Raw genomic sequence first — 25,773 nt, 5'->3', positions numbered from 1 at the left:
CTCAGCAGGCGAAACATGCCAATTACGCCTGCGCGGCTCTATCGCTGGTCATCCTGCTTGTCAGAGTCGCGGCTTCCCAACGACGTCAAAGACCTCTCGACCTCAGTTTCTTCCTGGTCCTGCTATCGATACTTGTTGTTATAGCTCGAATCGTTGTGGTCTTCTACTACTTGTTGTATGGGACCGCAAGCGATGCTATCAACAACGCGCATTACTTCAACGCACACGACCTGGAAACGATCAAGAAAGGTAGCATCCTATCACTGGCTGCACGCGTCTTGATAACGGCATCCTGCTGGCTTCAGATATGCCTGCTGCTCTTGTTCTACAAACATATCATGAAGGGCATCCAATGGGTTGCGTGGATGATCAACCTTACTTGGGTTGCAACAGGAGCCAGCTTTGTCGCCGTCGTTCTTGCTACCTTTCTCGAATGTCGGCCTTTTCACCTGTACTGGCAGGTCCAGCCTGATCCAGGCTCCTGTGTCAAAGGATATATCCAACTCCTCGTCCAGTGTATCACCAACATCGCTCTCGATCTCCTCCTACTGGCCATATCATATCCCATTCTTGTTTGCAGAGGTCGATCATGGAAGCAACATTCTCGAGTTGGCGTGTTGTTTGTTCTCGGTACATTTTGTATCATCGTCACTTCTTTGCGCCTTGCGTCAGTGTACGATACGTCGTCTGCTCAACCAACTCGAAGTCTATGGGCGTCGATTCAAATGATTACCTCGACCTTCGTTGCAAATGTGCCTACCATCTATGGCGACCTTCATGTTGCAAAGAGGAAGAAATCAGAGCCAATCAATAGACGAATGAGTCGACCTGAGGTGTGGACAAGGATAGACAGCGAAGCAGGGTACCCCGATTTACCACTACCTGCACGGGCAGCGACGGGTAGTTCGGACAAGTCTTCGAGGAAAGAGTGGTTCGACCACCTGGAAGTTGTCGACGATGTAAGATGAACGAAGCAGGCTAGATCGAACGATTACAGCATACCTTCTCGCCCTGCCGGCTTTTGCTGGTCTAGGTTGCACACCACGTGTCCGAGATGGTAAGATGGGACCATGTTCGGGTTGTCGCAAAGTTCGTGGTGCTTCACGAGGTGGTCAATGGTTAGGCTATCTTAGCAGATTCGATGATAGCATAACACCTTCGATTAGTCAGCCGCATGGACAAATCGTGTTGAAACGGTCTTCAGCTGGTTGGACTCATGCTCAAGGATACGATTTCGCCCGCGCAGCTGGAAGGGAAGGTCGTCTCTGATCGCTCGATCTCCTCCGAGTTCCTGTCTGGTCGTAGAGATCAGCAGCAGCGGACACGTGACAGAGCATCGGCCATCGGATGGCGACTCATACTAGTCGGATGCCCTCCGAGGTCGGTCCTAGGACGTATGGTGCAATCCTTGAAGCGACACCTACACCTGGTATTAGGTGCCATTGCAACCTTACAACAGGTGTCGATACCATCTCGGTCAACGTTCAAGGAGTACGCCAGTGCTCATGCGGTGAGCCTCTCGACATCAGTGGAACGTTGGTCCTCCGAGAGTTGACTTGCAATGACCTGGGCTCTCGAAGTTGCTCCCATGGAAGCTATCAGTAGAGCGGAGCGACTGTCAGAAATGATGTCATCAACATGTTGCTCACAGGCATGGGATGGACCCGAGCCTGACGCATGCCATATAAGAGTCATACGTTCTTGAGTTCATGTGAGCGGGCGTGTTTACATGTCTTACAGCCATCTAGGACAGAGGTAGTGGGTTACTAAGGTGGTCCGTGTTGTGGCAACGTACGGGAACGCGAGTCATGCATAAATCCAATAAGCCTACCCATTATACCGGCCACTCAAAGAAACGTTTACTTCCCAATACTTGTTGAACCATTGTTTCTCATCATCTCCAAGGTCAGGACACACGATCCATAGGCTTTGGCAAAGCCTCCGACTCATCAGGCCCTCCATGCCTGAATGCGACAGCATTGAATACCCTTCGGCATGGTTGCCAAGTTCAGGACTGAGGGCTACGACGATGTTGCCAAGTTTGCATGCAGGCCGAAGGGGCATAGCAAAAGTCGAAACCCAACATCATCGCGCTGCGTCCCATCTCTTCTGTCGAGACATGCCATACCCAGCCAAGTCCAGGAAAGGCCGCTTACTTTTACAACAATGTCAAATGCTCATACCTTCCGCGTCAGTATCCACCACAGCCGCATTGTGATCCTAAGCTGTCTCGGAAGGTTGATACTGGCTGGTAAATCATCCGAGTCAAAGAGCAGCTTTCGCACAACGACAATAAATGTGATTGATGCTCTTGTGGTTGCTTTACTATGCATATATCGCCAGAGGTCCGGACACCAGCAGGCATTCTCCTTGTTCGCCTCCTGGTCTCATTTACTCTAATTTCTTCAGATCTCTAGACAAAGCCTCGTTTTTGAGACCTCGCACCTCGATCTGAGTTGTCTCGGAAGCTGTCTCGCTGGTCGCACGGTCCTAGTCACGAAAGATGGACTATATCTGATGTTTGCCTGGCGTCACGAAAGAGCATATAAATTCTTCCTGATACAATAGCATTTTCAAGCATTATCTGTCGGCAACGATCCACTCCAACAGCAGATCTTCTCAACCACCAGATTTCCAGAGAGCGCTGCAGATACATACAAACGTTTCCAAAGCCGAGCATTAAGCTGCCATGGACCCACACAATACGCGCAGCACACCTAATGTCCAGCAGCTGGTGATCAAGCTTAGCGGAAGTGGTATCGCAGAACAGACGATTGATCTCACAACCACATATGCATCCGATCATGTCTTCACTATTCGCCATCTCAAAGCGGGCATCGAAGCACTATCTGGCTTTGCTACAGGACGTCAGTTCTACCGGAAAGGACTATATCGATTGCAAGATGATGAGCAACTCTCGGCTTCAACATCGCCACTCGACTTGTACATCTGTCCTGAGGCTTGGGACGCCGCAGAACCCTCCGAGCCAAATTCCGCGCCAGGATTCTGCATCGCTCATGGCGCCGCTGTCGCAATCGACCTCTACCGTACAGATGGCTCACCACTAAGACCAGAAGAGACGGAGTGTCCGATCTGCCAGCACGATTTGACCGAAGATGAAGCCACTTATACACATGAGACCTGCCGTTACAGTATGCATGTTGGGTGTCTCGACGTCTGGATTGGGGAAAATCTCAATGATGGGACGACCAGGGCGACTTGTCCGATGGACAGACAGCCATATGCGTTTCATATCGTGCGGAAGGGCAACCATGATGGCGATGACAGCGATAGTGGTGATAGCAACGACCTCAACCAACTTGACTGATCTGAACGTTGACAGACAGCATTGTAGGACCTTGTGCTGGTTCGCAGGTCCACGCAGGTTGGGGGAGTCGTAAGCTGCGCAAAAGTGTACAATGCCGTCGCAGGAGAGCGAGGAGATCGGTATTGCTTAGGTATGCAACTGGATTGCAGAAAAGCTCCCTCTGTCTACCATATCGATTTTATTGAACTCTCAGCAGTTCTTCTCCATGCCACAAGCACGTGCAGTTTCCAATACCACCATCATCCTTGTCTACCTTATTCGGGAAACTTCAGCTTGCAAGCGTTCCTGCATCAATTCCACCATTATTCCGACGGCCTCTTTGTCTTCTTCTGTCTACCTCTAATGCAAAAGAGAGGACCAGATACAACCAGCGGTGAACATCGCCTCAATCACAAGCAAGCTGCTATGTGTCTATTCTCTTTGTGCAAACTACCACGCCTACTCAGCTCCAATTTCGCGATGATGTACTTCTCTAAGTTCTCAAAACTACTTGATGTCTTCCTTACACATTTCGGAACCATCCAATGTACTGCGGAACAAGCAAGCCAAGCACACTGACAGCCACGATGTCGCCACTTCCACGAGAGGAGCTCATGGTACTTTTCGCACTGCTCGCCCTGTGCCTGCTGGCACTGACAGCTCTCGCTCGCATCTCGAACCGTCTTCATCTCTCTCTTAGAGACCGCCTGCCACTCTGGACGCTACAGCTGATCCTGTGGCTGATATGGCTTCCGTTCGTCGCCCGTGCCATAATCAGACAACCCGCACTTCTGTATATCGAATCCAGCGACGACTATTGGCTCCTCGTATTCATCCTGCTTGGAGCTTCCATCGTCGATCTCGTCACCAGCTGCGACTGGGATTTCACTGATACCCTCCTCCGACGAGCCCACGCCAAGTACCATGAGCTCCGCGACGGCGTCGTCGAGGAAGATGACCAAGATGTTGCTCGGCAGGGCACTCCCCGGAAAGATGTCCCCATCGACAAGAAATTCCTCCCAGCTATCAACACAGACCTCTACCTCACAACTGGCAGTCCACTCCGAACAGATCCCGAAGATACAGAATGCATGCACTGCAGGGAAGATATCACGCCTCACCAACAGACTCTCACGCATAAACCTTGCAAGTTCAGCTGGCACAAGGACTGTTTGACCGACTGGATCAAACGTCAGGTGGAGGATGGCAAGACCCCGATTTGTCCGTACTGTGAGTAAGAGTATGTGACACATCGTTTGACAGTGGAAGAGAACGTGGAGGACGCAGAGAACTGGGAACACAACGCAGAAGAGATACAGGAAGAGGATGAAGAAGAGTTTGTCGATGCTGTACAGTACCAAACTGAATTGGAGATTAAGCTGGATGTTCAGGAGGACGCCAAAAGTAAGCTCGGAGGGGGGAGAGTGGGTGTAGGTAGCGAGTGAAGGTGGCTCTGTGGAGGTCGAGAGCTTTTGAGACCGATCACAAGTTTCGTGCAGAAGACTACAATTTGGATTGAGATGAGCGACTGCCACTGGATTGAGTGATAGATGCCGTGAGTGAACAGACCGATCTATGTCGCACCTGCACTGGCGGTCACGGAGAGGCAGGCGTTTCTTCCTTCGCAATCCTGATTTTCAACTTTGACATCAGCCAATCATCGTCTCAACCTAAAGGTTCCTCTACATGCTCGGAAGTTCATATTTATCGCCCTAATAGCTACCTACTTTAGGTATGGACCCGCTCGGCGTCTCCTGGTCAAATGCAGGATACAGTTCCTCGAAGACCATCATCAGCTTTCATCTACCACGTCCTTCTTCACCACTTCGAACGTCATGACAACGTTCTCTTTCATTGCAATTTTCCTAATAAGTTCCACCCACCGCATTCGCTTCCATCTACGCGAGGCACGTTTCCCATACCCGACAAAAGCAGCAGCTCTGTTGTGGCTTGAACTGTTGATTGTCTGTTTATGATGGCTTCGTACACCAATAAGGAGCTCTAGCGCTGAACAGTCACGCCTTTTCTAAATCTCCTCTGATCCGCCGAAACCACGTACCAGCGAAAGTAAGGGAGAATTCGAAATGACCAAGGCAATGAAGGCTGAAGACCGGAGCGATGATCAAATTGAAGATGAAAGATTAGATTCAAAGGAGGCCCCAGAGTGAACGCAGTGAAGGTCATCAAACTCCTCAAGGCATGTCTAGTGACAAGAGACTTGGCAAAAGAGATTCATGTTGCGAGGGTGCCTTGCTGATCGCATACTGACCTGAAAGCTTAGATGTTCACTCACCCACGTATTGTCTGTGAATCGACAAGAACAAATCCACGACACACGTGCAGATCTTCGCTTGACAGATCCAAGACTTGTTACGCCCTATCCATCTCGAGTCGAGCCCAAACACCATCAGAGTCTACACCCGTCGATCGGTTTCTAGTATCGCTCAGATCCGATCTCTGAGATGGCTTTCGTCATGCTAGACGAGCTGCCTGATCCCAAATTCTTCCTCTGTTGCACCGTCGCCGCACTGGTCCTTTACGCAGTCACAAATGCCATCTGGAAGATCACGCGTAAAGCGGTGTCAGCCTCCAAAACTCCTGAAATTGACACAATACTGACTCCAGCCTCAGAGACTCCTGCGGCTTCCACGACACCAGCTCCAGTTTCCAACGCTCCTGCGGCCGCCACAATGCCAACTCTAGCCCCAAAATGCATGCAAGTACCTGCATTCTACGTCGACATCAAAGAAACAGTAGGGAGCCCACTTCGACCCGGCGAAGAGTGCAGCCACTGCAGGATGGAAATCGGCATTGGAGACGAGACGTTGACGCACATAATGTGTCGATACAGCTGGCATGCAGCTTGTCTTATGGAGTGGCTGGTATCGGAGATGAGTAATGGGAGGCTTGGAAGCTGTCCTTATTGCCGAAAATCGTACGTGGCTGGATTTTGCTTCTGTGATGGAGATGAGAAGACCGAAGACGAAGAGGGCGCAGGAGAGGACGGAAGTGAGGAAGTCGCCATGTAATGCTCCCTCGCAGTTGGGTGGGGAGGGCAGATGGGTCGAGTTCAATTGATACTGTTGTCGAGGGGAAATGGCGGACAAAGAATGAGTCTGGAAGGAGTGAGCTGCGGAACATATAGTTGGAACTCGCACCAGATATACTCATATCTCACAGTTGTAGTGTACTTCAGAGTACGCTTTTCCTGTTCTCTACTGGTATATGGTGGATCGTCCCATCAATACTCCCAGGTACACGTAAAGCCTCGATGGACAGGGCTGTCTTGCGTCGTACTGGATCGCTCGGCATGAGATCAATGCTTCAGTAGCATATGTGCCTATTCGTTGTGGTAAATCGTGTCGCTATAAATCATCATCTTCGTATATCTCCTTCGATCCCTCCGTCAGTGCACATCTCCTACACGCTGGCCCACGACCTGCGCATCAGCCTGTACATCTCTCACTTCCGTGTCCTGCGCGCCCCTCGGCCGCCTCTCGAAGAGCCTCACCCACCAGTCCGGAGGGTCCATTGGTCTACTGCCAGGATGTATGCCCGGCCATACATCCGCGAAGAAATAGTAGACATGTCCCACGATCACACCCAGTATCTCATCTTTCGGTATGCTTCCGTGCATGAACAGACTAAAGCCCATGAGCACCCAGGGTAGATACGGGGCATTGAATACCAGAATGCCAAGGAATGCAAGTCGGGTGTCTGGGTTGCGCCGCGACCAGATATACACAAGTGTCTGTGACAGGCTATGGCCAAGGAACGGAACCCACGTGGTGAAGCTACTGAGGGTGAGGAGGGAGACTGTGCTGTATAACAGAAGCCACGAGAAAGTGGCGGGTGAAGGGCCGGACGTAGATTCGAGGAGGCGACTGTAGCGAGTCATGAAGAAAAGATGGAAGACGAGGTCGAGGGACGGCGGGCCGAAGTAGATGAAGGTTGTGAGAAGGCGCCAGTACTGTGTATGCCGTTAGTATCGCTGCTACAGAGTGCCCGGCGCTTTGCGCGGTTAGTGCATGCTTACCTGGCTCTTGAAGTAGACAGCCCGGAAGGTGTAGAACAGTTGCAGTGGTTCAATTAGTTTACATTGTAGGAGTATGGATGTTATGACCGTTGCTGTGGTCCAGTATCTCGTACATGGTGGCGTCTCGAAGAACCATTGTTCTAGAGGGAAGTTGCCAATGCCTAGGTCGGCGCCGCCGTTCAAGTTGCCGCCTAGCAAGTTGTCCATGACTGTGACCAGGGTAGGGATAGATGGAGAACAGGATGTCTAGTCGGTCCCACGCTTCGTAGTCGGCTTGTATTGCTCCGTGTAGGAGTAGAGATCGGCGGCGCAATTCGAGGCTGGGTTGCGAGATGACTCGCTGCGGGTCAGGAATGCTAGAGACAGTCAATTCAATGCGACAAGGAACGATAGCAAACAAAAGCACAAGCACAGTCGAGTCTCAACAATTCATGTTATCATGGTGATTGTCTCAAAAGCCATCTGTCATCATCGCGGCAGGAACAAAGAAGTTGAAACGGACATGATGCGCGACCTGCGGCGGAAGGTGCAGGGAAATGGCGGTCCGAGGCTACCCAGTCCCTTCACCAGCCGCGTGGGAACAAATTCGGAAGGTAGGCCGAGTATATTCAGAATCTTAGCTCGCGAATCTCCTGCCTCACATCTATCTGTCTACCAACGTCCATATCTATCAAACGCCGTTCCCACATACCTAATCCGCGACACTGTTGACTCTGTTCACTGATACCATGAACAGCCGGAGATAAATAGCAGCCTATACCCCTGCCACGCCAGCATGGCACCTCGAACACCGAGCTCGATACCATCACTTGCATCAACACCTTCGATATTCACTCACTGCTCATCATGTCTGAGAAGGGAGTTTTCCTCGACACAAGCACCGCAAACGCGGTTACGGCGGCAAATGTTCGCATGGCTGGAAGGACCAGGTGAAAGCTTGAAATATCCTCTTCCAAACTCGACAAATTATCTATCAGCATACGACAAGCGAGGAAAGCTGTTACGAGAGGGTGAAAACACTCCAGAAACCCGGGAAGATCTCCGACCATTTCCTCTGAATCAACATTTCATTTCAGAATCAGTATTATCGGAAGAGCTGAGACAGGAGATATGGAGGAGGGTACAGATGGAGAAGAAGTCGGTGCGGACAGTCTCTGTGGAGCTCGGTGTCGAGATGAGAAGAGTTGGTGCTGTTGTCAGACTCGTCGAGCTTGAGAGGAGACAGCGAGAAGAGGTAAGCAAGTTGCATTTCCCGTGCCTACACCTTCACATGATGAGCATAAAAATCGATTAGTCTTTCAGACTTCCACCATGGTGATTAACAAAACAAATTACAACTCGCTGACAACATACACATCTTAAAACATCTGAACTATATAGCTTTCAGGCTGCCGACTAATGTTTTCTGCGCAGGGCAAACCCACAGCCATCCCATACGCCCGCGCCATCCACCAGATGGTCCCAACGACACCCTACGAACCTGGCAAAATCACACCACATGAGCCCATCAACGACCTGCCCGTGCATCCTCTTACAGATCAACAAGTCTTCTATCCGACCTCCGAGTCCCGCGCCTTCAACAGAACAGATGCAGGTCGTGTATTTTCCGGCGCACCACGACTACCAGACTCACAAGACATCGCACAGGGCGGGGATCCCGTAGAACCATGGAGGAATATCAAGCCTGAGAAAGTCGGCCGCTTTCAGAACGAGATGGACGTCCTCAAGCCCGCCGATGCGAGAATTCCACATCCTCATTTGATCGCATTCGAGCAGGACAGACAGGATCCATCGCTTCGCAGCAAGCAAGATGAAGTGAAAGCACGGTACAACCAGAGACTGCTCGATGATGCGGAGAGCAGAGCGACTGCACGGCAGAAGAAGATTGATAGAGATGAGAAACAGAAGACCAGGGTTGAGACATCCAGGTGGCAGTTCGTGGTTACAGATGTGAGCATGTCTAGCCAAGCTACCGGCAAGGATGGAAGAGGCACAAAAGCGCCTGGTATGCGGTATGGCGTGCCGCATGAGGATCGAAAGAAGGGACAGATCAAGATACCCACAAAGGTTCAAGTGTAGTGAATATAACAGCCCAAGAGCGCTTGTACATCAGCGTCTATAAGTTATGTATCAACATCTATTCGTGAGCTTGAGCAATCTATGCACTGAAGTTGAGGACAGTCGATGCGATTCATGTCACAAGGATACTCTCTCACTTGTATCTACACCTGAGTCTTTTAGTAGCATTTTGAGCCGCTGCTGTCGCACCTGCAGTCTTCGCTCCGAGTTAGCCTTCCGCGTCTCCTCACACTCGCCACATAATGTCATCAACCACCCATGATTCTTCTTCAATGACCCCTCGCTACCGCATCGCTCACAGGTACTCGCAGCACGCCTCGAAGCATCTTCAAGCGCTTGTCTTACGCCGTCAACATCCACCTTGTTGCCGCTCATGTAGACCCGCAGACCGCCAAGCTTCTCCTTGACCTGGCTGACTGCTACCTCTCGGGGTTCGACATCTTCTTCGGCGTCAACAGCAGCTTTGATTTTAGTAGACATCTCGTAAAGCACGTCATACCAGCCATCGCCGCATTCGAAGCCGTAGCACATTAGTGACTCCGAGTCTGGCAAGGCATGCTGCCGGTATAGATCTGCGAAGTCTCTGTAGAGACGTTGAGTCAGTCCTTCACGCATTGTGGTGAGGGTTTCTCAGGGTTTGAGATTGTATGATTTTTTGAGCTTGGTGTGCTTTTTCGCGTTCACTACAATTCATGTTAGACCGTACCTCGACGGCGCTCATTCCAGCCAGTAATAAGGAGCACCCACCAGTGAGTAGAGACGGGATCGGGGCATCAAGCGTCTTCATGTACCGCCAAGATCCCTGTAGAATGAGCCGAACGACTTACTCGGCACGTCGGTAGAGTTCCCGATGTCGCTAGCTTCCGCCCGCCGCAGCTTCTCCAGAAATGACGTTCGATTCGGATGGCGTGCTCTGGGAAAAGTTTCTGAATCGCGCTGCATGAGAGTTGCCGAAGATGCTCTTGCCGTAGACCCACCGGCACCGGGAGCAAGCGGTGACTGTTTGTAATAATATGGAAGCAGAGTCCAGGAGGCCTATCATTGAAGCCACTTCCTCGCGACTGTAGAGAAAGCTCACTCATATGCAACCTACTACACCACGGTACACTCGTTCTTGATTATGGCTACAGCCAACGGGCAAGCCATGCCCCTCCGTCAGTCTCCCCACGGAACATTCCTCCTTTCTCCCTATAGTCATGTATGAATAGCTACTAAATCCCGTAGAGACTGTCTCCGAGCAACCTGAAAATCCATTCTCGAAACTCGTCAGCGAACAGAAATATGCCATTGTGCCATCTTTCACACTCGAGTCCGGCGTCACACTACACAACGTCCCCGTAGCGTACACGACCCGCGGACGACTATCAGAGAATGCAGACAATGCTCTGGTAATATGTCATGCCCTCAGTGGGAGCGCGGATGTCGCAGACTGGTGGGGACCCCTCCTCGGAGGACCAGGACAGGCATTTGATACCACAAGATTCTATATCGTATGCTTGAACAGTTTGGGAAGTCCGTATGGCAGTGCAAGCCCTATGACCCTGAGAGACGGCGGAGGCGATGAAAGATACGGACCAGAGTTCCCTCTGACCACAATCAGAGACGACGTCAAGTGAGAAACACCACCCAAGACCACCACATAAACTAACACCCCCAGCATCCACAAAATCGTCCTGGACCACCTCGGCATAAAACAAATAGCCTCAGTAGTAGGCGGCTCAATGGGCGGCATGCTCGTCCTCGAATACGCCTACTTCGGCCCCACCTACGTCCGCTCCATTGTCCCAATAGCAACAGCAGCAACCCACAGCGCCTGGGGCATAAGCTGGGGCGAAGCCCAACGCCAATCAATCTACTCCGACCCCAAATACGACGACGGCTACTACCCCCTCGACGATCCTCCCACAGCTGGCCTCGGCGCAGCTCGCATGTCCGCCCTCCTCACCTACCGCAGCCGCGACTCCTTCGAAACCCGCTTCGGCCGAAACACACCCGACCCCAGCAAGAAGCAAAGCATCAACTCCCCTCAACGAGATAATAACTCAAGCCAAAACGAGCACTGGACAATCCACAACCACGGGCACTCCCGCGCAAAAGGCTCCCGAACCTCAAGTCGCCCCGGCACCGCAGCGGGTACACCACCGCCAGAATCAGCAACAACCACAACCACAATCCAAGACCCCCAATTCAACGGCACCACCGAATTCCAAGTCCCCATCCCCAACCCCCTCACCAACCCATCATCCACCAAAAACCCCCGCAAACCCTCCCAAACATCCCACTACTTCTCCGCCCAATCCTACCTCCGCTACCAAGGCACAAAATTCACCTCCCGCTTCGACGCAAACTGCTACATCGCCATAACCCGCAAACTCGACACCCACGACATCTCCCGCGGCCGCGCTTCCTCCATAAAACTTGCTTTATCCTCCATCTCCCAACCAGCTCTAGTTCTAGGCATTGAGAGTGACGGCCTCTTCACAATCGCAGAGCAAAGAGAGATCGCGGAGGGGATACCGAATGCTCGACTCGGCAAGATCGAGAGTCAGGAGGGTCACGATGCGTTTTTGTTGCAGTTTGAGCAGGTTAATCGGTATCTGTTGGGGTTTTTTAGGGAGGTGCTGCCGGGGATTATGGAGGGGGTGGGTACGGGTGGTGAGGATGGGGAGGATGGGGAGGGAGGGGCGGATGGTGTTGGGAAGGTGGTGAGGGAGAGTACGTTTGGGGAGGCGGAGGTGGAGGATTTGACGGCTTGGTAGATGGGCTATAGATGTAAATTCGAGATGAAGTGGGTTGAGGGGAAGGTAGTTTGTGTTTTCTGTAGCGTGGTAGCGATGTCTTGTCAGTTCAACTCTGGCTTGATGGTTTTCGCTTTGGTTTGAGCATGCATATATGTACATTGTCGTCGGTTGAGACCGCATTCACAATACCCTGGTAGCATGGTTGTAGATAGCATAGAGTGGAATACAAGATCATTTGCAAGTCATTTATTGTGAGTGTATGCTCTATGCCATCTATCTCTATGGCTTTGCTTGCGCCGATGCACGAATTTCGTGCTCTCTATACATAACTTTTTGGACGATTTGAGGCCACTGGGGACCCCCCGAACGTCAAAACCACGCGCCTCAATAAGATGGCTGCATCCATTTTCGCATGCACACAAAATCACCGCTTCTCATCGCTGGTGATCCCCCGGGACACCAGAACGCACACCACAGTACCTAAATCCTCTCCCACCAGTGATCACTTATACAACATAATTTTTGGATCATCCCAGACCACTGGTGACCCCCCGAACACCGAAAAGCACACACCACCAGTAAAATAGTTCTCCCTCTGAATCGACCCTTCACACCGTCCAGCCTCTTGTCTTGGCACGCTTGGCAATGCCAACGTGCATATTCCGGCCCACCGATATCTCCATCCACTCACGGTGTGTATATGAACCTTCCAGCTCGTCAATTTCCCTCTCCTCCTCCGCATTCTCTCGGTTACCGGCGGTTCGGTCGTTCCACCAGCCCGGCTCGTCTCGCCTATCGAGGGTCGTCCAGTTGTCCGGGCGATAACCTCGGTCCTGAAGGATCGCCAATTCCTGGACCCGATGCTTCAACATGATGCCGGCAAGCATCCGTCGGGAGGGCACCGTAGTGACCAAGGAGTGCAAGAAGTGACCGAACCGCAAGCCCGCATCCATATACCCGACCTGGTCCGTGCAGGCCGCATCCGAGAAGACCGGCTTCAAGAACCGCCGATTCGGAACGTCGACGATCATGCTTGTATTTAAGCATATTTGTTCTGGCGTCAGCGAGCCGATATATGCGACGTCATTCTTGACGGGCCATGTTCGGCAGTCGTTCCAAGCCATGATGCCGACCTCGTTTCGGAATCGTAAACGCCGCATATTGAATGTATTTCGGGCATTAGCGGCGGCCGGATTGCCGGTACCACCTGACTCAATCCGCATGAGTATGTCGTTCATCTCGAGTCTGTGGTCCAGACGGAACCAAAACTCGAGAAGCGCACCTTCAACATTCCATGAGATGTATCGAGGAAGGAAGGAGAAGAATCGAAGTCGTGCGCCACGCCGGGTGACGATTTGCTGGCGGGTGGTGGCATCGTAGAGGAATGGTACATCGATGTCCCGAGCACCATACCTAAATATATCATGGTATGGTTCAAGGCGGAAAAGGATAGGCGGCAGATCTGCAGAGGAGAAGTTCGAGTAAGTGTGATCTGAGGTATATTGGTGCTGGTTCTGAACAGGAGGTGGGTTCGCGACATCTGTTGGTCGGAACACTATTGTTTCACCTGGGTTGTAGCCCAGGCTATGAGGAACACGATGGTAATTTGGGTATCGTGTCGGGTCGGCTGAGAGATCTTGATTGACCTCAGGCAGCTGGGGTGCTGGGTCAGTATGCACGTAAGGAGAGTTGACTGACAGCCCTCCTGATCGTGCAAGAGCTCTCCTGACAGTCACACGCCCTGACTCCCACCCAGCCGAGCGTGCCCATCTATCATAGTCCGACATATTTGATAAAGTGTTTGATTGAAGAGGGCTTTTGGTATGGGTGTTGATATGCGGTGTTGGTATGAAAGGAAGAGTGTTGTATGGTATTGGTGGAGGATGTTTGGTGGGTGATGAGGAAGATGAAAAGATAATCGAAGAAAAGAAAGAATTCGATCGAATTGTGTCGAACGAACATTCCTTATCTGCTGATAAGTTAGTGACAAGGTGGGTCCGCGAGAGTGGTGAAGAAGTTGTAAAGTGCGGGTGCGACTAGTGAAAATGATACTCACTTCAGAGTGTTGCGCGGCCTCTCTCAAAACTCCAGGTCCATGTGCTCAGCTCTTGGTGTCCAAGTGATATAGTTGTATATTGATGATGGAAAGGAGAGGGCAACAGCAAGGAGGTGGGCTGAAGAGGTTTATATGGCCAAATCTTGGTTTGCTTACAGCGCTGTGGAACTGGAGGTTTCTGCTGCGTGCATTGTTGTGAAGTTGAAACTTTGATGGAGCGTCGCGAACACACGCAAAGCCTCTCAACAATGCCCGCATTGACTGTAGTAGAGTGTGAAGGATCAACGACGTCCTAGCTTTTCCATACAAAACAGACGCATTGTGCGGTTGAGAGGTCTCGTCGACGCATGATCATCGCTGTCCGAAACAGCTGCAGAAAGCTCCAGCAGCAAGTTGCAGCGTCTGTGCGTAGCTTTGAGATATTGCAGGAAGGATGTCGACAATGATAGATGAAGAGCAGTGAACTCTCTTGTTGAAGCCATCATACCGTTTCCTCACCGAAAGCATAATTGAACTTCAGGAGACCATTGAGGCCACCTACCCAGCCATCATCACTATCAGGACCAGCATTGCTCCTCCGCATGATACAAGGTATGCCACCCTGCCAAGCTCCATCATGTTGTGTAATGTCCTCGCCTGATACCCGAAGCTCTGCACCAACGCCGATACCATGCTCACGTCTTGCACCATCAATGCTCACTTCAACTTCACGACCTCTGTTTTTCTGACTGAGACGGAGTGTAATTGGTGTAGCCCAAGGCAGGATTAGTGGTCGAAAGCTCAGACTTCTTGGGCAGATAGGCGTTAAAAGGAGAGATGGGACCAGCGGATGAATGATGCTGCCTCCGCTGCTTAGGCTGTACGCAGTACTACCAGTTGGGGTCGAAACGATCATGCCATCAGCTACTGCTTCGGTCAAGAATCTGCCTCCCACGAAGACGTCGACAATAGCTAGGTGCGGGTCCCTGCCTCGATGTATCAGAACCTCATTCATGGCATGCATGTCCTTTGGTGATCCACCATTCGTGTTTAGTCTTCTACCATCCGCATCGAAGAGGCCGACCTTCAGCCTCTGCCGCACCAGAACCCGAGCGCCTCGAGTCGAGCCCATAGACTTGCCACGAACAGATGACCAGCCTGTCCTACTATCTTCGGTATCCTTCTCTTGATCTGAGATCGTGGTTCTCCGCTCCGTCTCTGATCCGGACATATACGCTTCTCTAAAAGCTCTCTTGAACTCCGAGATCTTCCATTCGCCGAGAAAGCCCAGGGTGCCCATGCTGAAGGAGAGTATTGGAGGTACTCGACCTGCGGCAGCAAAGAGTGAGGAGGCATGGAGGATGGTGCCGTCGCCGCCGAAGGTGACAATCATGTCGATTTTGTCGTGATAAATCGAGTGATCATGGTCAGTTTGGGCTAGACTGCAGATGCCAAAAGGAATTTGTCCTTCAAGTTCGAATGCTGTTGCCGGCTCGAGCACCACATTGATGTCAGAGTAAGTGCTCTTGATATGGCCGGCAAACTCCTTTAGGGCATTAGTGGTGGTCTCAGTGCAATCCTTCTTGACAAGCAAGATATTTCTTGGTGGTTGAGACCACTGTAGGCAAAGTAATTCATTCCCAGGTGTCTCCTTGAGTTTCAGTGGTACATGCTGCGGAAGTGTCGAGAGATTCTGTCCGGCTCTAGATGCAGATATGTGGAAGGAGCGACTTCCGCCTGATGACGACGATTTCGTCCGATGATAGCGGTCTTGGTAAGACCAGAGGCAAGAGCAACGAGCGCGAACCACTGTATGCCTAGTCAAAGTCGATTTTCGAAGCACAGAGCTGATGAAATTTTTGTACTTCATCTTCAAGATGTATGAAGCCGGTGGTTATATGTGCCAAACTCCAGATGCCGGACCAGTTACCAAACCATACAAGATCAGACTAGCCGGACCACGCATCTTACCGCACCTGAATAGCCGCCTGTGTTGATCCCGGTGCGTTACGATGCGTCTTGATACTCCTCATGCCCTTCTACTCACAAGCATGAAAATGGACAAGCAAAACTGAGGTCAAGAATGAAGCTCGTTGACGGCATTACGAGAACAGCACTAGTCCATTTTGAGGTGCTAGTGCTGCTCTAATTCCTGCCTTAGGCTACCAGGCGTTCGTGCCTTATGATCACCAGCACATGCCAATTGACGTCGCTGCAGCTGACCACGAGCACCTGCATGCACCGTCGAGCAGAATGATGCCAGTGGCTCTTCCTTATTTGGATCAGGTACACTTTGCAAACGTGCCAGTGCTATCCGAAGCTCACCGGACATTTCACTCGTTCACAGTGTACTCATGACCCAGACAACCGCATATAGACACGAGACCTTTGTTTGCATCTTTGCGCTCGCTGCACCCCCACTTCCGTTCCTCCTTGAGCTAGAGATGGACTGATCTTACATGCGCTAGACTTCACCAATTCTCGCTGCTCGGCGCACAATTGTATTGCTCACGAAACACGAATTCAGAAAGACTATATCGTTATGGACATTGAAGGACTCCGTAAAAGGTCAGAAGAGACGGTAAAAGAAAAGCTGGACCTTGGAGCAGGTGCATCTGTGAAGGCAGATGAACCACACCCGGCTGGCGAAGTGAAGCATGGTCCTCTTGTTCAGATTCTGCGGGCAATAGCCTCGATAGGATGGGCGTTCACCTCCTGCATTGTTATTCACATCACACAATTCATCGGCGCCCCATTATACTTCTGGAACAAGGACTACTACTATGCCTGGATGGCATTGACCAAGCAGTCCTTCGTTATCATCCTTTTGACAGTCTCACGGCTGTTCAGTCCGACGGTAGTAAGGATCAGCTGGGATCCGAGCATGAGAGGACAACTGCGTAAGACACAAGATGGCAGACTGGAGACATCTTTCCCAGAACGGATTGTGCTCATGGCGAATCACCAAATCTACACTGACTGGATCTACCTTTGGTGGTCGGCGTACACGAGTCAGATGCACGGCCATCTATACATACTGTTGAAGGAGTCTCTCAGGTACATCCCATTGCTAGGTCCGGGCATGATGTTCTACGGTTTCATTTTCATGGCCAGGAAGTGGGCATCCGATAAACCGAGACTTGCACATCGACTACAACAACTCAAGACCAAGCACAGTGGTCCAGAATCGGGCAGCGCTAGTCTTGACCCAATGTGGCTGCTCATTTTCCCCGAAGGCACCAATCTGTCGGCAAATACTCGTAAGAAGAGTGTTGCTTGGTCGCAGAAGTCTGGTATTCCTGATATGAAACATCAGCTCTTGCCGCGTGCTACTGGCATGCACTTCTGCTTGCAAGAGCTGAAAGGTACCGTGGACTGGGTCTATGATTGTACTGTGGCATACGAAGGTGTTCCTCTCAATGGATATGCCCAGGACTATTTCAGTCTGCGCTCAACTTTCCTCCAAGGACGACCACCAAAATCTGTCAACTTCCACTGGAGACGATTTGCCCTCGCGGACATTCCTCTCGATGACTTGAAGGATTTTGAGAAATGGATCGAAGCGAGATGGCGAGAGAAAGACGAAATGCTTGAACAGTACAAAACCACCGGCCGGTTCCCAGCAGATAATGAAGACGACGACACAAAAGCACCTGCATATATCGAGACCGATGTCAGCCTGAAGAGCTGGGCTGAGTTACTACAACCTTACATCGTCGTGCTGACGCTCTTGTTGGTCCTCAATATTATTCGCAAATTCTGGAAACAGTTCGTCTCAGGATGAGCACAAATTAGAATTATGATCTGAGCACTGCTCCAAATACCATCCTCTCTGGTCGTCGCAAGTGAAGCTAAATTGCTTGCTACCGACCTAGTCATTCCCGTACGGCCCTAGCCTGTTCGCAGACCATCGTTAGCCGCAAATTTGCGAGTCGAATTACAAGCTCCTGTCCCAATCTGTTTCATTGGTCTGCACCGAAACGATTGGCCATCGGCGAACATGCCATTGTTGTAGACTTCAAATGAGGTCGAAGCATTGGTCCTGGCCCTCGGCATATTGTGAGAGCCAATGCTCGTGGGCGACTAATGGGATTAAGCATAGAGGAGCGCTTTTCGAGGTTTTCTCCATGTCTGATGATGCGCCTCTGCTGCTTGAGCCTTCCAATTCATGGGCAGGTCCTTCTTCGTCCAGAGCTGAAGCCTTGCGTTTCCCTGCAGGATTGGCTTGCGGACTAGGTGCTGAACTTCTGTCGTTCACCGGTGCGAAGGGGTTGACATTGAAGAAGACCGCATCGTGCTTCGATGATGGATTGACATAGCCTGTCCGCAACCTCACGGCCTGCTCATCCTCGGGTGAGAGTTCGACGCCTGCTGGAATGAGGGCTGGTCGTCGCTGGTGGGTGATGTAACTCTGGTCCATGGCTTATCGAAACGCCGACTTTGAAATGCGGTGGGTATTTGCTTGATGAGAATGGTTCGATGTACACTGTCGGCTTCGAGATGCTCGTCAATTTAAGATTGAGGATAATCAAAACCACTGTTTGTACCAAACAAGCTAACACAGTGCGTCAGGGAGCAATCAAAAGGATATAACTTACCAGCCATTGTCGACAAGAATGTCCCAGCTCACCATACTTTGTGCGCAGGGTTCTGCCCCAGCTTGCTGCGGCATCACGCTCATGGTGTTCATTGCGCCTTTGATGCACATAGCCGGCACGAGAAAGGGTGTCATTGTTCATTGCGTTTATGCGGCGGCTTGTGACAGGAGTTATCCACGAGCCTTGTTGTGATGCGCTGAATGGAGATTCAATGACTGCGCCATCTCGTCGATGCGATCAGCTTGCGCCATTCCACAGAGCAGGACCCTTTGCCAATTCGATTGTGAGTCCTGGTCAATAAGTAGCGTCAAGCCACTGCCAGACGAAGCGTGGCGAGCCAACGCATTGTCAGTTCGGCCTGTCGCCTATCTTGAGTTTCGGACATGGCGGACATCACCGGCGTTGACTTCTGGGCCTGACAAGCGCTTTCGATACCCACAGTCACCGACATAAAGTTTTTCCGATGCATGCTTCCTCACCCAAATTAACCAACTTCAAGATGAGCCAGCGATCTTTCTTAGGTGATGACCTACGTGTCTATTTATACAGATGGCTAGAGCAGACCATAAAGGGCAGTATACTAGGCGGAGTCGCTTCGCAATCGAGTCTGGGTTGGGATGTCGCACAGTAAATAATAAGCACCTAGAAATTCGTGCTTCCTTAATACTTAAAGTATAGTTTTCATCTTTCTTCCGCTACAATGACCGCACCTCAACCAACTATTCAATGACGATAGGGTGTTAGTGTAGAAAATCATGGTATTGATCACTATTCTACTGAGGCATATACGTGTTATAGCCTGAGTTTTTGAAAAATGGTATGCTGAAGAAGCACGATTTTGGTGAGGGAAGCATCAATCAGAAAAACTTTATGTCGGTGACTGTAATAATAAGCTTGAAGGGCTATGATACCTTAGGAGCCTTTGAGATTACGCGGCTGATTTTGCTCATCATACAATCCGAGTCTACCTCTGCTATCAACGGCATGGTTTTGCCCAACATCAGGTAGATTGTTGTACAGTGAAAGACGCGCTCGGAAGTGTCGTGTTGTAAGAAAGAAACGCCTGTGAAGCAGCGAGTACAAGCCTTAAACGTGCCCGGACTTTCCCTCTCTTCAATAATTCTGGGTGACCGCGTTCCTCCGACCGCTCAGTGTTACGGTGGTTAATGGTAGCGTGTGACCCGGACATCTCCGCTGCTCTGCTTCCAGGAGGGTTCGCACCTGCATCCTTGGAGCGGTCAGCCGAACAACAATCGGCATTCATCACGTTACTAAGTCATGACTGCGTCTTTTTCAACCCGCTGCGCTGTTCAGTATGCACGGGGGTATGTAGAAATAGGGGTAAAAAGTGAGCAATATCGTGTAGCGACTTGTACTGAGATAGGTATAGAGATGCTTGGACTTGGCTCATGTCGGCAAGATTTATTCGGGGTCGTGGGTACCCACAATTGGCTTATTTCACTGCAACAACACGAGGCAGTACCTTTGAGCACGACCAGATCATACAAATCTCCCATCATGCATGCGGTGTTCTGTCTCGTATCGTGTAGAGACCAATGGCAATGTCAAAGAGGCTCTACAGCAAGATAGAAGGATACACAGATCTATGCCATAATCTACACCTCCTCACATCACATAAGTCACCATACTCCTCGCTGGTATCGTCACCCGCCACGAACCACCCTCACTCACCTGCACACCCTCCTGAGCAGTAGCATTAAAATCATTATTCGTCACCCAAGGCGTCATCATCCCAGCACCTCCCTTCCCCCCTCGCACACTAATCTCAGTCTCATAATCCACATGCCCATTATTAATCACCACCAACGCAACACCCCCCTCCACCATCTCATACGCAGTCGAATGCAACAACGGCAAACTCACCTCCGCCTCAACCCTCACACTCCCCGGCTTCACAAACCGCGAGAACTGCCCCATAGCCCACAGCCGCTTCGAAACATGAACCTCGTCGCCCGGCGCGAAACTAATCAGCGCGGAGTTCCCCGTTGTGTTCTCTGCGCCCTGCCAGTAGATGAACGCGCTGCAGTTACTTAGACGGATGGCGTTCTGGATGTGGTTTGCCCAGACGAGACCCTCGCCTGCTTTGCCGAGGACGTCCCAGTGGGTCGTCCATGTTCCGTCTAGATCTGCCCATTCGGTTTGCCAGACTTTCTTGGTCGTGGGGAGGGGTAACTTTGGTTGGGATGAGTACCCGTGTGATGCGACAACACCCATTGTGTCTTCTGCGCCTGCGAGTTGGATCTCGGTGAGCATGTCGCCCTGCTCCTGCCAGCCGGTGGCCTCGCAACACGCGATCTCGACGTGGGAGAAGCCTGCTGCGTCGAGTGTGGAGCGGAGGATGGGCAGGACATCGGCTGCTTGGGTGCCGCTTGAGACCATGGAGGCGTAGTACACGATTAGATCTGGTTCGTTGAGGAAGCCGACGTGTGTTAGGTTTATACCCTCCTGCTGGTAGAAGCGGAGGTATTGCACTAGGTAGTTTGCGTAGGATTGGCGCCAGTCGCCGGTGGGACAATCTGTGCCGGTCACGCCGCAGAGCATGCCACCGTTGCTGTCGTTATTGTTGGTCTTCATGTAGGCTGGGGCGGACCATGCGTCGGCGTAGATTGTGCGGACGCCGTGGGACAGGGCTTGTTGTGAGAGCCAGACTTGTTCGGTGTCGATGTGGTCCCATGTGTAGTTTAGAGGGGCGTCGGGGGAACCGGGGGATGTTGGGGCGATGGAATTCATGAAGTCCTTTGTAGTGTTTTGGGAGGAGCCGATGCCGTTGCGGAGGATGCTTAGACCTGCGCCGTCGGTGTTGGAGAAGAGGTATTCGATTACGCGGGTGGTGTTTTCGGGGGATAGGCCTTTTTTACCGCGGATGTCGGCGGAGCGTTGGAAGGCGGAGGAGAAGCCGAAACCATCGATTTCTTGGTAGCGGGTTGCGAGGTCGATTGTGATTGTTGCGGGTTGGAGGGGGGATTGGGCTGGGGGTGAGGGTGCGGCTAGGCATGTTGCGGTCAGGAGGGTTAGTATGAGGGACTTCATGGTGCGAGATCAAGCGGTGAACAAAGCTGCGGGCATGGGAGGAGTGGTGGTATAAGCTGGTAAAAGCAGCTGGCCTTATATAATGTAGCCATAGCTCTTGTACCGAGGGCGACTGATGGTAAACAGCCTAAATTCATATTTTAGCTCAGTTGATCGACCTTCTTGGTGAGGTGTTTGTAAGCTAGTATACAGAGATACATGTACATTCAGAGCTGGTAGGATTGAAGTGGATGAAGCTAAGCATATCGAATCCAAGCTTGAAGCGGGGAGAACTTGGGGCAAACTAGGATAGTGCCTCATGAGCTCATCCTCGGCAAGAGATAGTCCATGATGAACAAGTCTCGCAACTTCGCGAGATCGCTGGTGAAGTCGCAAGACCGGCGGTCTGGTTGAGGTGGAAGTTCATACCGCAGGTGTCGGGTGTTGGAAGAACTTCGCCTTCAAGTTGCCATGAGTGAGCTATTCAATTTTGTTGCCTGACTGCCTGATTTTCTGATTTGCGGCGTTTGCTCTCAACACGTGCGGTCGCGTCCTACTCCTCCCTTCGTTCTACGTCAGACTGAGTACGGCCATCACTTCATTGTCGCTCCTTCACACATCTATTTCTACTTCGTCTTGCCAAGTTACTCGACTGGTCGTCTTCTCGGTTCATGTCGGCAGATTGGAGGACATAGGATATGCCATAAGACCGTGACAATGTTCCAATTCACAGCGTTGTCAGGAGCGCAAAGCACATCCCGTGCTTCGCAATCAATACTCGAGCTCGATGGGGGAGTCAAGATCCTGGTCGATATTGGCTGGGACGAGAGATTTGATACCAGACAGCTCGCAGAATTAGAAAAGCATGTCTCTACACTATCGTTCATCCTTCTTACTCATGCCACCATTTCTCATCTTGGTGCCTATGCACATTGTTGCAAGCACATTCCTCTCTTCTCACAAGTCCCTGTCTATGCCACAGCTCCTGTGATAGCCTTCGGCCGGACCACTCTGCAAGACCTGTACTCTTCAGCCCCAGCAGCTGCGACATTCATACCTGCCTCTGCCTCGCCTGAAGATCAGACTGCGACCGATGATGCCACGAGATCGAACATCCTAAGAGAAGCACCTACCTTCGAGGAGATCAACACCTACTTCTCTGCCATTACACCTCTCAAATACTCTCAGCCACATCAGCCGGCTGCCTCCTACTTCTCCACACCTCTCGAGGGCCTCACTTTGACCGCGTACAATGCTGGTCACACGCTGGGAGGAACAATATGGCACATACAGCACGGCATGGAAAGCATTGTGTATGCCGTGGACTGGCATCAAGGAAGAGAAAATGTCATTGCAGGCGCTGCATGGTTTGAGGGCATCGGTGGTTCCGATGTTAGCGAAGCTCTCCGAAAGCCCACTGCTTTGGTGTGCAGTAGCATCAACGGTGACAAGATAGCATTGTCGGGGGGAAGAAAGCTAGAGATGAAGCTCTCTTAGGCCACATCCGCAGCTGCTTGTCAAGAGGAGGCTCAGTGCTGATACCAACCGATTCTAGCGCTCGTATTCTGGAGCTCGCTTGGCTGTTGGAGAAGGTGTGGCAGGAGGGTAGCAATGACGAGAACCTCAAGAATGCAAAAGTCTATATGGCCACAAAATCGGCCCACGCTACCCTTCGCCACGCTCGAAGTTTGCTCGAGTGGATGGACGACAGCATTGTTCGGGAATTCGAGGGTGAGGAGGAGAACACCAATACGACCGTCAAGAGTCACAAGAGATCGAAAAGTAAGCAAGGAAACGCTGCGAAACCTTTAAGACCCTTCGAGTTCAGGCACGTCAAGATTGTGGAGACACAAAATCGTCTGGAGAGGGTGCTAAAGGGAGAGGGACCACGAGTGATTGTTGCAAGCGACCTGTCTGCTGAGTGGGGTTACTCACGAGCTGCGCTCGAACACATTGCACAGAACCCGGACAACGTTGTCATCTTGACCGAACGAGTCAGCACCGAGAGCACAAAAGACATGGCTACTGCCTCGACACTGGGGCAATGGCAGACCGAACGCCTTAATGGCGTTGCCCTTGAGAAGTCCTTGTCTGGCGATCAGATCGAGCAGATCCACACCGGGAAAGAGCTGGTCTACAGGGAAGCCAAGAGAGTAGCACTCGACGAAGCCGAGCTCTCGAAGTATCAGCAATACATGGCCACCCAAAAACAGATTCGAGATTCACTGCTCACCAGTGATGGACGCCAACTGGCCGACGCTGAAGACGCAATGGCTGAAGACGATGAAAGCTCTTCTGAATCAGAAGACGAAGAAGACGAGCAACAGGGCAGGGTGCTCAATGTATCTGCTGCACTGACACATGGTAACAGGAACAAAGTTGCGTTGAGCGATGAAGACCTTGGTGTCAGTATTCTCTTGCGCAAGAAAGACGTCTTCGATTTTGATGTAAGAAACAAGAAAGGCCGCAATGCAGTGTTCCCCTACGCCCATTCTAGGAAAAGAGGCGATGAATTCGGCGATTTCATCAAACCTGAGGACTTCCTGCGGGAAGAAGAGAGGGAAGCACAAGAGGCAATGCTGGACGAGAAGAACAATTCAGTGCTCGGCCAAAAGAGAAAGTGGAGCGAGGACAAGACCAAGCAAGTTAAGTCGAACAAGAAGCAAAAGGCGGAGCCGGCTGCGGATGGTGCTGGTGATGACGCTTCTTCGGACGAGTCTGACTCTGATGTTGAAGCTGAAGGAGCCGGTACTGAGCAGCAACTCCCTGGCAAGGTCATCTACGAAGAGAAGCGAATCAACTTTCAGGCTCGCCTTGCCTTCGTTGACTTTGCTGGCTTGCATGATCAACGTGGTCTGCAGATGTTGATCCCTCTGATCAATCCGAAGAAGCTGATACTCGTCGGTGGCTCTGCGTCAGAGACCATGTCGTTGGCAAATGACTGCAAGGCACTGCTCGGTGTCAGAGTCGATGGTGCCGAGAATGAGTCGAAAGCGGAAGTTTACGCACCCCAGGTTGGCGATATGATTGACGCAAGTGTTGACACAAATGCCTGGACTGTGAAGCTGACGAGAGACCTTGTAAAGCGGCTGCAATGGCAAAACGTTAGAAACATGTCAATCGTCACGATCTCTGGCCAGCTTCGAGCAGAGTCTACGCCGACGCAAGCAGAAGAAGAAGCTGGCTCGAAGAAACTGAAGCTCGAAGACGGGTCGAAGAAGGTCGAGCAAGAAATTCAAACGAACAACAAGCATCAGATACAGCCGGTCCTTGACGCGATACCAGCCAGCGCCGCAGCGTCACTCCGAGTCGTCACACAACCTATTCATGTTGGTGACTTGCGATTAGCTGACCTGAGACGGCTGATGCGGGAAAGTGGCCACTCGGCTGTTTTCAGAGGAGAAGGCACTTTGCTCATTGATGACATGGTCGCTGTGCGAAAACTTGCAAGTGGCAGAATTGTGGTTGAGGGTCCTCCCGTCAACTTGGTCGTGCGCAATGACAGCTTTACGCAGGTCAAACAGAAGATCTATGATGGTTTGGCTGTTGTGGCTGCAGGATGAATACAGTTTCAATTGACTTCAGATCTTGTTTGTGCATATGGTACAATCAGAGGCTTAGGAACCTGAGGACTCAGCTTGGAAGTCACGACTCAAGGACGCGCAAGGCTTGTGGTCGGCGAGTCATGAGAAATCCGATGGCTTGTTTGCTCACATAAAACCAGCGCCAACAGCGGTTTTGCGTGCCTTGTTGCAACTATGCTGATGCTTGTCGAGCAGTCATGACTTCGTGTCAGCCAGAGCTATTGCTTGTTTCCAGCTTACGCGGATTGATGCGAACACATGCAGCACACCAAGCAGAGCGTCACCAGGTCTTGCCGGAATCATGTCACCACTGTTGGCTCGGCCGTGTTCGAACGCCCTGCTTGCGAGTCATCGCCAACGAGA

General features: G+C 51.4%; 13 protein-coding genes across 13 annotated transcripts; 7 read left to right on the top strand and 6 right to left on the bottom strand.

Annotated features, from left to right (window-relative positions):
* Positions 1 to 2,689: 2,689 nt before the first annotated feature.
* On the top strand, positions 2,690 to 3,328 carry PMZ80_002601 (uncharacterized protein; the record flags this gene model as incomplete). The annotated part of the gene is made up of 1 exon (XM_064871033.1): positions 2,690 to 3,328. One exon carries the CDS (start codon positions 2,690 to 2,692, stop codon positions 3,326 to 3,328), a length of 639 nt encoding a protein of 212 aa, XP_064733486.1.
* Positions 3,329 to 3,894: 566 nt separating this feature from the next.
* PMZ80_002600 (uncharacterized protein) lies at positions 3,895 to 4,545 on the top strand (the record flags this gene model as incomplete). The annotated part of the gene is made up of 1 exon (XM_064871032.1): positions 3,895 to 4,545. The coding sequence occupies one exon, from the start codon at positions 3,895 to 3,897 to the stop codon at positions 4,543 to 4,545; it is 651 nt and encodes a 216-aa protein (XP_064733485.1).
* A 1,224-nt stretch (positions 4,546 to 5,769) lies between these two features.
* On the top strand, positions 5,770 to 6,336 carry PMZ80_002599 (uncharacterized protein; the record flags this gene model as incomplete). Its single annotated transcript, XM_064871031.1, has 1 exon — positions 5,770 to 6,336. One exon carries the CDS (start codon positions 5,770 to 5,772, stop codon positions 6,334 to 6,336), a length of 567 nt encoding a protein of 188 aa, XP_064733484.1.
* Positions 6,337 to 6,713: 377 nt separating this feature from the next.
* Positions 6,714 to 7,550, bottom strand: PMZ80_002598 (uncharacterized protein; the record flags this gene model as incomplete). The annotated part of the gene is made up of 2 exons (XM_064871030.1): positions 6,714 to 7,277; positions 7,344 to 7,550. 2 exons carry the CDS (start codon positions 7,548 to 7,550, stop codon positions 6,714 to 6,716), a joined length of 771 nt encoding a protein of 256 aa, XP_064733483.1.
* Positions 7,551 to 8,118: 568 nt separating this feature from the next.
* On the top strand, positions 8,119 to 9,422 carry PMZ80_002597 (uncharacterized protein; the record flags this gene model as incomplete). The annotated part of the gene is made up of 2 exons (XM_064871029.1): positions 8,119 to 8,577; positions 8,757 to 9,422. 2 exons carry the CDS (start codon positions 8,119 to 8,121, stop codon positions 9,420 to 9,422), a joined length of 1,125 nt encoding a protein of 374 aa, XP_064733482.1.
* A 117-nt stretch (positions 9,423 to 9,539) lies between these two features.
* On the bottom strand, positions 9,540 to 10,037 carry PMZ80_002596 (uncharacterized protein; the record flags this gene model as incomplete). The annotated part of the gene is made up of 1 exon (XM_064871028.1): positions 9,540 to 10,037. The coding sequence occupies one exon, from the start codon at positions 10,035 to 10,037 to the stop codon at positions 9,540 to 9,542; it is 498 nt and encodes a 165-aa protein (XP_064733481.1).
* A 505-nt stretch (positions 10,038 to 10,542) lies between these two features.
* On the top strand, positions 10,543 to 12,181 carry PMZ80_002595 (uncharacterized protein; the record flags this gene model as incomplete). Its single annotated transcript, XM_064871027.1, has 3 exons — positions 10,543 to 10,576; positions 10,647 to 11,034; positions 11,080 to 12,181. The coding sequence occupies 3 exons, from the start codon at positions 10,543 to 10,545 to the stop codon at positions 12,179 to 12,181; spliced, it is 1,524 nt and encodes a 507-aa protein (XP_064733480.1).
* A 590-nt stretch (positions 12,182 to 12,771) lies between these two features.
* On the bottom strand, positions 12,772 to 13,950 carry PMZ80_002594 (uncharacterized protein; the record flags this gene model as incomplete). Its single annotated transcript, XM_064871026.1, has 1 exon — positions 12,772 to 13,950. The coding sequence occupies one exon, from the start codon at positions 13,948 to 13,950 to the stop codon at positions 12,772 to 12,774; it is 1,179 nt and encodes a 392-aa protein (XP_064733479.1).
* A 750-nt stretch (positions 13,951 to 14,700) lies between these two features.
* On the bottom strand, positions 14,701 to 15,591 carry POS5 (NADH kinase pos5; the record flags this gene model as incomplete). The annotated part of the gene is made up of 1 exon (XM_064871025.1): positions 14,701 to 15,591. One exon carries the CDS (start codon positions 15,589 to 15,591, stop codon positions 14,701 to 14,703), a length of 891 nt encoding a protein of 296 aa, XP_064733478.1.
* A 1,149-nt stretch (positions 15,592 to 16,740) lies between these two features.
* On the top strand, positions 16,741 to 17,982 carry PMZ80_002592 (uncharacterized protein; the record flags this gene model as incomplete). The annotated part of the gene is made up of 1 exon (XM_064871024.1): positions 16,741 to 17,982. One exon carries the CDS (start codon positions 16,741 to 16,743, stop codon positions 17,980 to 17,982), a length of 1,242 nt encoding a protein of 413 aa, XP_064733477.1.
* A 234-nt stretch (positions 17,983 to 18,216) lies between these two features.
* PMZ80_002591 (uncharacterized protein) lies at positions 18,217 to 18,618 on the bottom strand (the record flags this gene model as incomplete). Its single annotated transcript, XM_064871023.1, has 1 exon — positions 18,217 to 18,618. The coding sequence occupies one exon, from the start codon at positions 18,616 to 18,618 to the stop codon at positions 18,217 to 18,219; it is 402 nt and encodes a 133-aa protein (XP_064733476.1).
* Positions 18,619 to 20,422: 1,804 nt separating this feature from the next.
* PMZ80_002590 (uncharacterized protein) lies at positions 20,423 to 21,847 on the bottom strand (the record flags this gene model as incomplete). The annotated part of the gene is made up of 1 exon (XM_064871022.1): positions 20,423 to 21,847. The coding sequence occupies one exon, from the start codon at positions 21,845 to 21,847 to the stop codon at positions 20,423 to 20,425; it is 1,425 nt and encodes a 474-aa protein (XP_064733475.1).
* A 696-nt stretch (positions 21,848 to 22,543) lies between these two features.
* On the top strand, positions 22,544 to 25,389 carry PMZ80_002589 (uncharacterized protein; the record flags this gene model as incomplete). Its single annotated transcript, XM_064871021.1, has 2 exons — positions 22,544 to 23,258; positions 23,279 to 25,389. 2 exons carry the CDS (start codon positions 22,544 to 22,546, stop codon positions 25,387 to 25,389), a joined length of 2,826 nt encoding a protein of 941 aa, XP_064733474.1.
* Between the last annotated feature and the right edge of the window lie 384 nt (positions 25,390 to 25,773).

This window comes from Knufia obscura, assembly GCF_036327395.1.
Source record: "Knufia obscura strain CCFEE 5817 isolate CBS 148926 chromosome Unknown scaffold_2, whole genome shotgun sequence".
NCBI classification, from domain to species: Eukaryota; Fungi; Ascomycota; class Eurotiomycetes; order Chaetothyriales; family Trichomeriaceae; genus Knufia; species Knufia obscura.
The sequence above is the reverse complement of the archived record's forward strand: the minus strand, read 5'-3'. Positions and strand labels throughout refer to the sequence as shown.